Below are 12,071 nucleotides of genomic sequence, written 5' to 3'. Positions count from 1 at the left end.
GAAGAGGCCGCAGCTGTCTGTCTGACGGATGTCACGGCAGAGAGTGGAGTCGTCAGCAAATGGATGGAGGGTTTTTTCTGAGAGTCAGATAAATCATTGATGAAGATTAGGAATAGGACTGAGCCTAGAACACTGCCTTGGGGTACTTCAGCCTTGACCGGGAGAGGAGATTACAGGATTATGTTGACGCATGTTGTTGTCTACGAGAGGAGTGTGTGTATTTTGTGTTTTGGTTGAATGATGATGATGATGATGATGATGGAGGGTTAAATTATTCTTCAGCGCTTCCTCCTCTTGTCATGTTCCCCATGATGTTTTGCTTTTGAATTGTGAATGTTAACAGTGGTGGTTCCTTTCCTGCAATGGATGCCCTTGTGAGCTTGCGATCATGATGAATGACCAAAATGGTTGGCGAGTGTATTTCCGTTCGGCTCCTTTTGTTTGTTTTCACCATTTTGTATTCTTTCTTCTTTTTTTTTTACAGGAAATCCGTAAGGAGGCAGAATCCACGGCGGTGGAGAGGAAGTCCGGCGTGGGTGTTTGCGTGTCCAACGGCTTCGTCGGCTCGTCTCACGACCCGGGGGCTCGCGGTCCCGCCGACCCGGCCGATCAAATGGCGGGAGAAGGCGGAGCGAATCAGCACGCGGGCATTTTGGGTGGAGCTTTTGCCAACCTGGTTGTCATCGTCGGGTTTGCGGCATTTGCGTACACGGTGAAGTACATCCTGAGATCGATAACGCAAGAATGAAGAGGAAGAAGGGGGTTAGTGATGGGGATGGGGATGGGGATTGAGATGGGCTTTGGGACGGTAATGAGGCTCTCATGTATTTTATGCTTTCTCTCTCTCTGTTGCCAAGTGTACAGGTGCCCAAAACAAAATAATGGGATAGTCTTGTTTCACTCACTCGTTCGCATGTCCTTCGGGTGCTGATGTGTTTCTGTCCCATGTTGGACTTTCGGCAAACTCTGTGGATGTTTAAACTGAGCAAAACCTTCAAAAAATTAGTTTCTGGCCGATACCTTTAACCACTATTGCATCACACGACGTAATCGCCTGAAGTCTATTTGGCATGAAAATGGCCCGGGGGGGTTTAAACCTCAAATGGGGAAGTCCTTATGCGTTGTCCCCACCTCCCCATGTATTGTTATTTTTAACCTTCACTGAAATTTGTTCCATGGATGTGTGTTCCTGTTTAAATTGGCTAAACAAACAAAGGAGAATAACACGACGTAGTCTGTGCCGGTCTCCTCTCCGCAACGCTCGTTCGTGTCGGTGATCATCGCCCAATTGAGTGCGACCGCCGTGTACATTGTTCAAAGGGTAACGTTTCTTGTAACTAGTTTATGGAGTTCTGATTGTTCCCAGCTTGTGTTGGTTGTGCAACCGGTCGTTTGGCCGTGCAATAAAATGGGGGTGAGGTGAAGGATCAGGTGAGTCGGTGAGGCATGGTTGTTGTTGACAAATGGAGTACAAGGCCTCAATGTAACCTAGGCCTTTACATTGTACCGATGCTGAAGGAGTCTGTACTGTTGTTGTTGTTGACCCATCACTTCTCCCAGTTTTGTATGCCCAATGATGAGATTTTATTAGTTACTCCTTTATTTTATTATTATTATTATTATTATTACTAATAACCGAAGTACACCATTTCATTAAGAGGCTGGTATGGTCAAATGTTACCCTGTTACCCTTCTCCCCCATATCAAGATGAACTCTGCTTTTAACATTGTGATTAACTCGCCTTTGGCTTATTGACTGATTCACTGCCCATCAACCCCACACCTCGCCCCCCCCCCCATACCCATCCCCTTGCCCTCCCACCCCTCGCCCCCACACCCCTCGCCCCCCCTCGCCCACACACCCGTCCCCTCGCTCCCCCCTCCCGTCCCCTCACTCCCCCCCATCCCCTCGCTCGTCCCCATCCCCTCGCTCTGCCCCCCCATCCCTCACTCCGCCCCCCCATCACGTCACTCCCCTCGCTCCCCCCCCGTCCCTTCGCTCCCCCGGTCCCCTCGCTCCCCCCCCCCCCTCACCCCCCCCCCCCCCCCCTCTGCATTTGCCCATTCACCCACACCTGCCAATAATGAGAGTAAAGAAAAACTTTGCTTCTCTGTACCTGTCGGGTGTTGCTCGAGTTTTAGACTTGACTGAGGTGGGGGTGATACATCCCTTGGGAAGGTAAAGGTGAGCTGCGAATTGTGTGTAAAGCTTTCTACTACTCAAACCTGGATGTAAGGTGGTTTCAGCACCAGAGCCTCATTCATTCTTACAATGGTGACTTTATTATTGATGTAAAACTGAAACGTTTCCTCGTGATTGGATCGACCACTCGATTGGTCAGTGTTGGAACGGCTGGAATATATCCAGGAATGGGCAAGGTGTGTTCATAAAAATGCTTTCTGAGCCGAAACTAAGACGTCTGTCTTGACAAATTAATTGGTTTTGAATCTCCATAGTTAATAAAAAATTCATATTGTTAACTTCGTCAGTTGTAATTTTTTTTTGTGTGCCACTTGTCAAATGTGATTTCGTGCCTGGAACACCGACAGAAGCCCTTGTGTGGTCGTCAAGGTCTTTGAGGAGGGAGGTGTATGGTGGGATTTCTGATCTGATAACCACACTACCATCTGTTGTGGGATCTATTTGATGAGCCGCACCACAGCGGGCATCAGCGTGATACTGGCCGCATTACCACATGTGGTGGATTCATCGTGGCCACATTACCACATGTGGTGGGTTCATGATAGCCACATTACTACGTGTGTTGGGTTCATGATAGCCACATTACCATGTGTGTTGGGTTCATGATAGCCACATTACATGTGTGTTGGGTTCATGACAGCCACATTACCATGTACGGTACATGATAGCCACATTACCACGTGTGTTGGGTTCATGACAGCCACATTACTATGTACGGTTCATGATAGCCACATTCCCACGTGTGTTGGGTTCATGATAGCCACATTACCATGTGTGGTACATGATAGTCACATTACCATGTGTGGTACATGATAGCCACATTACCAGGTGTGGTACATGACAGCCACATTACCATGTGGGGTACATGATAGCCACATTACCATGTACGGTTCAAGATAGCCACATTACCATGTACGGTTCATGATTGACACATTACCACGTGTGTTGCGTTCATGATAGCCACATTACCATTCCCGGTTCATGATAACCACATTACCATGTATGGTTTATGATAGACACAGTACCATGTACAGTTAATGATAGACACATTACCACGTGTGTTGGGTTCATGATGGACACATTACCATGTACGGTGGGTTCATGATGGACACATTACCCCATATGTTGGGTCCATGATAGCCACATTACCATGTGTGTTGGGTTCATGACAGCCACATTACCATGTACGGTTCATGATAGCCACATTACCATGTATGGGTTATGACAGCCACAGTACCATGTACGGTACATGACAGCCACATTACCATGTACGGTTCATGATAGCCACATTACCATGTATGGTTTATGACAGCCACAGTACCATGTACAGTTAATGATGGACACATTCCCACGTGTGTTGGGTTCATGATAGCCACATTACCATGTACGGTTCATGATAGCCACATCACCATGTACGGTTCATGATAGCAACATTACCATGTATGGTTTATGATAGCCACATTACAATGCACAGTTAATGACGGCCACATTACCATGTACGCTTCATGATGGCCACATTACCATGTACGGTTCATGATAGCCATATTACCATGTACGGTTCATGATAGACACATTACCACGTGTGTTGGGTTCATGATAGCCACATTACCATGCACGGTTCATGATAGCCACATTACCATGTATGGTTTATGATAGCCACATTACCATGTACGGTGCATGATAGCCACATTACCATGTACGGTTCATGATGGACACATTACCACGTGTGTTGGGTTCATGATAGCCACATTACCATGTACGGTTCATGATAGCCACATTACCATGTACGGTTCATGATAGCCACATTACCATGTACGGTTCATGATAGCCACATTACCATGTACAGTTCATGATAGCCACATTACCATGCACGGTTCATGATAGCCACATTACCATGTATGGTTTATGATAGCCACATTACCATGTACGGTGCATGATAGCCACATTACCATGTACGGTTCATGATGGACACATTACCACGTGTGTTGGGTTCATGATAGCCACATTACCATGTACGGTTCATGATAGCCACATTACCATGTACGGTTCATGATAGCCACATTACCATGTACGGTTCATGATAGCCACATTACCATGTACAGTTCATGATAGCCACATTACCATGTACGGTTCATGATAGCCACATTACCATGTATGGTTCATGATGGCCACATTACCATGTATGGTTTATGATAGCCACATTACCATGTACGGTTCATGATAGCCACATTACCATGTACGGTTCATGATAGCCACATTACCATGTACGGTTCATGATAGCCACATTACCATGTATGGTTCATGATGGCCACATTACCATGTATGGTTTATGATCGCCACATTACCATGTACGGTTCATGATAGCCACATTACCATGTACGGTTCATGATAGCCACATTACCATGTACGGTTCATGATAGCCACATCACCATGTACGGTTCATGATCGCCACATTACCATGTACGGTTCATGATAGCCACATTACCATGTACGGTTTATGATAGCCACATTACCATGTATGGTTTATGATAGCCACATTACCATGTACGGTTTATGATAGCCACATTACCATGTATGGTTTATCATAGCCACAGTACCATGTGCAGCTAATGATGGCCACATTACCATGTACGGTTCATGATAGCCACATTCCCATGTACGGTTCATGATAGCCACATTGCCATGTATGGTTTATGATAGCCACAGTACCATGTACGCTGTGCAGTTAATGATGGCCACATTACCATGTACGGTTCATGATGGACACATTACCACGTGTGTTGGGTTCATGAGCCACATTACCATGTACGGTTCATGATAGCCACATTGCCATGTATGGTTTATGATAGCCACAGTACCATGTACGCTGTGCAGTTAATGATGGCCACATTACCATGTACGGTTCATGATGGACACATTACCACGTGTGTTGGGTTCATGAGCCACATTACCACATGTGGTGGGTTGATGATGGCCACATTACCGTGTAGGGTGGGTTCATGATAGCCACATTACCATGTACGGTTAATGATAGCCACATTACCATGTACGGTTCATGATAGCCATATCACCATGTACGGTTCATGATAGCCACATTACCACGTGTGTTGCGTTCATGATAGCCACATTACCATGTGTGGTGCATGATAGCCACATTACCATGTGTGGTACATGACAGCCACATTACCATGTGGGGTACATGATAGCCACATTGCCATTTCCGGTTCATGATAGCCACATTACCATATACGGTTCATGACAGCAACATTACCATGTACGGTTCAAGATAGCCACATTACCATGTACGGTTCATGATAGACACATTACCACGTGTGTTGCGTTGATGATAGCCACATTACCATTTCCGGTTCATGATAACCACATTACCATGTATGGTTTATGATAGCTACAGTACCATGTACAGTTAATGATGGACACATTACCACGTGTGTTGGGTTCATGATGGACACATTACCATGTACGGTGGGTTCATGATAGCCACATTACCATGTACGGTTCATGATAGCCACAGTACCATGTACAGTTAATGATAGCCACATTACCATGTACAGTTCATGATGGACACATTACCACGTGTGTTGGGTTCATGACAGCCACATTACCATGTGTGGTACATGATAGTCACATTACCATGTACGGTTCATGATAGACACATTGCCATGTACGGTTCATGATAGACACATTACCACGGGTGTTGGATTCATGATAGCCACATTACCATGTACGGTTCATGATGGACACATTACCATGTACGGTTCATGATGGACACATTACCATGTACGGTTCATGATAGCCACATTACCATGTACGGTTCATGATAGCCACATTACCATGTACGGTTCATGATATCCACATTACCATGTACGGTTCATGATGGCCACATTACCGTGTATGGTTCATGATAGCCACATTACCATGTACGGTTCATGATAGCCACATTACCGTGTATGGTTTATGATAGCCACATTACCATGTATGGTTCATGATAGCCACATTACCATGTATAGTTCATGATAGCCACATTACCATGTGGGGTACATGATAGCCACATTGTCATTTCCGGTTCATGACAGCCACATTACCATGTACGGTTCATGATAGCCACATTACCATGTACGGTTCATGATAGCCACATTACCATGTACGGTTCATGATAGCCACATTACCATGTACGGTTCATGATAGCCACATTACCGTGTATGGTTAATGATAGCCACATTACCATGTGTGGTACATGATAGCCACATTACCATGTACAGTTAATGATGGCCACATTACCATGTCCGGTTCATGACAGCCACCATGTACGGTTTATGAAAGCCACATTACCATGTACGGTTAATGATAGCCACATTACCATGTACGGTTCATGATAGCCACATTACCATGTACAGTTAATGATAGCCATATTACCATGTACGGTTCATGATGGACACATTACCACGTGTGTTGGGTTCATGATAGCCACATTACCATGTACGGTTCATGATGGACACATTACCACGTGTGTTGGGTTCATGATAGCCACATTACCACATGTGGTGGGTTGATGACTGCCACATTACCATGTGCGGTGGGTTCATGATAGCCACATTACCATGTACGGTACATGATAGCCACAGTACCAGTACCATGTACGGTTAATGATAGCCACATTACCATGTACGGTTCATGATAGCCACATTACCATTTCTGGTTCATGATAGCCATATTACCATGTTGGGTTTATGATAGCCACATTACCATGTGTGTTTGATTCATGATAGCCACATTACCATGTACGGTTCATGATAGCCACATTACCATGTACGGTACATGATCGCCACATTACCATGTATGGTTAATGATAGCCACATTACCATGTACGTTTCATGATAGACACATTACCATGTGTGTTTGATTCATGATAGCCACATTACCATGTACGGTTCATGATAGCCACATTACCATGTACGGTTCATGATAGCCACATTACCATGTACGGTTCATGATAGCCACATTACCACGTACGGTTCATGATAGCCACATTACCATGTGCGGTTCATGGTAGCCACATTACCATGTACGGTTCATGATGGCCACATTACCATGTATGGGTCATGATGGCCACATTACCATGTATGGTTTATGATCGCCACATTACCATGTACGGTTCATGATAGCCACATTACCATGTACGGTTCATGATAGCCACATCACCATGTACGGTTCATGATCGCCACATTACCATGTACGGTTCATGATAGCCACATTACCATGTACGGTTCATGATAGCCACATTACCATGTACGGTTTATGATAGCCACATTACCAAGTACGGTTTATGATAGCCACATTACCATATACGGTTTATGATAGCCACATTACCAAGTACGGTTTATGATCGCCACATTACCATGTACGGTTCATGATGGACACATTACCACGTGTGTTGGGTTCATGAGCCACATTACCACATGTGGTGGGTTTATGATCGCCACATTACCGTGTAGGGTGGGTTCATGATAGCCACATTACCATGTACGGTACATGATAGCCACAGTACCAGTACCATGTACGGTTAATGATAGCCACATTACCATGTACGGTTCATGATAGCCATATCACCATGTACGGTTCATGATGGCCACATTACCATGTATGGTTTATGATGGCCACATTACCATGTACGGTTCACGATAGCCACATTACCATGTACGGTTCATGATAGCCACATTACCATGTACGGTTCATGATAGCCACATTACCACGTGTGTTGCGTTCATGATAGCCACATTACCATGTGTGGTGCATGATAGCCACATTACCATGTGTGGTACATGATAGCCACATTACCATGCACAGTTAAAGATGGCCACATTACCATGTCCGGTTCATGATAGCCACATTACCATGTACGGTTCATGATAGCCACATTACCATGTACGGTTCATGATAGCCACATTACCATGTACAGTTAATGATAGACACATTACCACGTGTGTTGGGTTCATGATAGCCACATTACCATGTACGGTTCATGATGGACACATTACCACGTGTGTTGGGTTCATGATAGCCACATTTCCACATGTGGTGGATTGATGACTGCCACATTACCGTGTGCGGTGGGTTCATGATAGCCACATTACCATGTACGGTACATGATAGCCACAGTACCAGTACCATGTACGGTTAATGATAGCCACATTACCATGTACGGTTCATGATGGACACATTACCACGTGTGTTGGGTTCATGAGCCACATTACCACATGTGGTGGGTTGATGATGCCACATTACCGTGTAGGGTGGGTTCATGATAGCCACATTACCATGTACGGTACATGATAGCCACAGTACCAGTACCATGTACGGTTAATGATAGCCACATTACCATGTACGGTTCATGATAGCCACATCACCATGTACGGTTCATGATGGCCACATTACCATGTATGGTTTATGATGGCCACATTACCATGTACGGTTCACGATAGCCACATTACCATGTACGGTTCATGATAGCCACATTACCATGTACGGTTCATGATAGCCACATTACCATGTACGGTTCATGATAGCCACATTACCACGTGTGTTGCGTTCATGATAGCCACATTACCACGTGTGGTACATGACAGCCACATTACCATGTGGGGTACATGATAGCCACATTGCCATTTCCGGTTCATGATAGCCACATTACCATGTACGGTTCATGACAGCCACATTACCATGTACGGTTCAAGATAGCCACATTACCATGTACGGTTCATGATAACCACATTACCATGTGTGGTTTATGATAGCCACAGTACCATGTACAGTTAATGATAGACACATTACCACGTGTGTTGGGTTTATGACAGCCACAGTACCATGTACAGTTAATGATAGCCACATTACCATGTACGGTTCATGATAGCCACATTACCAAGTACGGTTTATGATAGCCACATTACCATGTACGGTTTATGATAGCCACATTACCAAGTACGGTTTATGATCGCCACATTACCATGTACGGTTCATGATGGACACATTACCACGTGTGTTGGGTTCATGATAGCCACATTACCATTTCCGGTTCATGATAGCCACATTACCATGTATGGTTTATGATAGCCACATTACCATGTACGGTTCATGATGGACACATTACCACGTGTGTTGGGTTCATGAGCCACATTACCACATATGGTGGGTTGATGATGGCCACATTACCGTGTAGGGTGGGTTCATGATAGCCACATTACCATGTCCGGTACATGATAGCCACAGTACCAGTACCATGTACGGTTAATGATAGCCACATTACCATGTACGGTTCATGATAGCCATATCACCATGTACGGTTCATGATGGCCACATTACCATGTATGGTTTATGATGGCCACATTACCATGTACGGTTCACGATAGCCACATTACCATGTACGGTTCATGATAGCCACATTACCATGTGTGGTACATGATAGCCACATTACCATGCACAGTTAATGATGGCCACATTACCATGTCCGGTTCATGACAGCCACCATGTACGGTTCATGATAGCCACATTACCATGTACGGTTCATGATAGCCACATTACCATGTACGGTTCATGATAGCCACATTACCATGTGTGGTGCATGATAGCCACATTACCACGTGTGGTACATGACAGCCACATTACCATGTGGTGTACATGATAGCCACATTGTCATTTCCGGTTCATGACAGCCACATTACCATGTACGGTTCATGATAGCCACATTACCATGTACGGTTCATGATAGCCACATTACCATGTACGGTTCATGATAGTCACATTACCGTGTATGGTTAATGATAGCCACATTACCATGTGTGGTACATGATAGCCACATTACCATGCACAGTTAATGATGGCCACATTACCATGTCCGGTTCATGACAGCCACCATGTATGGTTCATGATAGCCACATTACCATGTACGGTTCATGATAGCCACATTACCATGTACGGTTCATGATAGCCACATCACCATGTACAGTTAATGATAGACACATTACCACGTGTGTTGGGTTCATGATAGCCACATTACCATGTACGGTTCATGATGGACACATTACCACGTGTGTTGGGTTCATGATAGCCACATTACCACATGTGGTGGGTTGATGACTGCCACATTAACGTGTGCGGTGGGTTCATGATAGCCACATTACCATGTACGGTACATGATAGCCACAGTACCAGTACCATGTACGGTTAATGATAGCCACATTACCATGTATGGTTTATGATGGCCACATTACCACGTACGGTTCACGATAGCCACATTACCATGTACGGTTCATGATAGCCACATTACCATGTACGGCTCATGATAGCCACATTACCATGTACGGTTCATGATAGCCACATTACCACGTGTGTTGCGTTCATGATAGCCACATTGCCATTTCCGGTTCATGATAGCCACATTACCATGTACGGTTCATGACAGCCACATTACTATGTACGGTTCAAGATAGCCACATTACCATGTACGGTTCATGATGACCACATTACCATGTATGGTTTATGATAGCCACAGTACCATGTACAGTTAATGATAGACACATTACCACGTGTGTTGGGTTCATGATGGACACATTACCATGTACGGTGGGTTCATGATAGCCACATTACCATGTACGGTTCATGATAGCCACATTACCATGTATGGTTTATGACATCCACAGTACCATGTTCAGTTAATGATAGCCACATTACCATGTACGGTTCATGATAGACACATTACCACGTGTGTTGGGTTCATGATAGCCACATTACCATGTACGGTTCATGATGGACACATTCCCACGTGTGTTGCGTTCATGATAGCCACATTACCATGTACGGTACATGATAGCCACATTACCATGTGTGGTACATGATAGCCACATTACCATGTACGGTTCATGATAGCCACATTGCCATGTATGGTTTATGATAGCCACATTACCATGTACGGTTTATGATGGCCACATTACCATGTACGGTTCATGATAGCCACATTACCATGTACGGTTCATGATCGCCACATTACCATGTACGGTTCATGATAGCCACATTACCATGTACGGTTTATGATAGCCACATTACCATGTATGGTTTATGATAGCCACAGTACCATGTACAGTTAATGATGGCCACATTACCATGTACGGTTTATGATAGCCACATTACCATGTATGGTTTATGATAGCCACATTACCATGTACGGTTCATGATGGACACATTACCACGTGTTTTGGGTTCATGATAGCCACATTACCATGTACGTTTCATGATAGACACATTACCATGTACGGTTCATGATAGCCACATTACCATGTACGGTTCATGATGGACACATTACTATGTACGGTTCATGATAGCCATATTACCATGTACGGTTCATGATAGCCACATTGCCATGTACGGTTCATGATAGCCACATTACCATGCACGGTTTATGATAGCCACATTACCATGTACGGTTTATGATAGCCACATTACCACGTACGGTTTATGATAGCCACATTACCATGCACGGTTCATGATAGCCACATTACCACGTACGGTTTATGATAGCCACATTACCATGTACGGTTTATGATAGCCACATTACCATGTACGGTTTATGATAGCCACATTACCATGTACGGTTTATGATAGCCACATTACCATGTACGGTTTATGATAGCCTCATTACCACGTACGGTTCATGATAGCCACATTACCATGCACGGTTCATGATAGCCACATTACCATGTACGGTTTATGATAGCCACATTACCATGTACGGTTTATGATAGCCACATTACCATGTACGGTTTATGATAGCCACATTACCATGCACGGTTCATGATAG

The 12,071-nt window shown here is 44.6% G+C and overlaps 1 protein-coding gene across 4 annotated transcripts in view; it reads left to right on the top strand.

The window, feature by feature from the left end:
* Window positions 1–1,635, top strand: part of UBE2J2 (ubiquitin conjugating enzyme E2 J2) — a 35,514-nt gene extending 33,879 nt beyond the window's left edge. For all 4 annotated transcript variants that reach the window (XM_068107303.2, XM_068107306.2, XM_068107305.2 and 1 more), the window contains one exon: window positions 485–1,635. In XM_068107303.2, coding sequence (XP_067963404.1) covers window positions 485–748 — 264 coding nt within the window. In that variant the 3' untranslated portion in view covers window positions 749–1,635. The remainder of the gene's footprint in view (window positions 1–484) is intronic.
* Window positions 1,636–12,071: the final 10,436 nt, after the last annotated feature.

The sequence above is a fragment of the Myxine glutinosa genome, chromosome 2 (assembly GCF_964187855.1).
Source record: "Myxine glutinosa chromosome 2, kmMyxGlut1.1, whole genome shotgun sequence".
NCBI lineage: Eukaryota > Metazoa > Chordata > Myxini > Myxiniformes > Myxinidae > Myxine > Myxine glutinosa.
The sequence above is the reverse complement of the archived record's forward strand: the minus strand, read 5'-3'. Positions and strand labels throughout refer to the sequence as shown.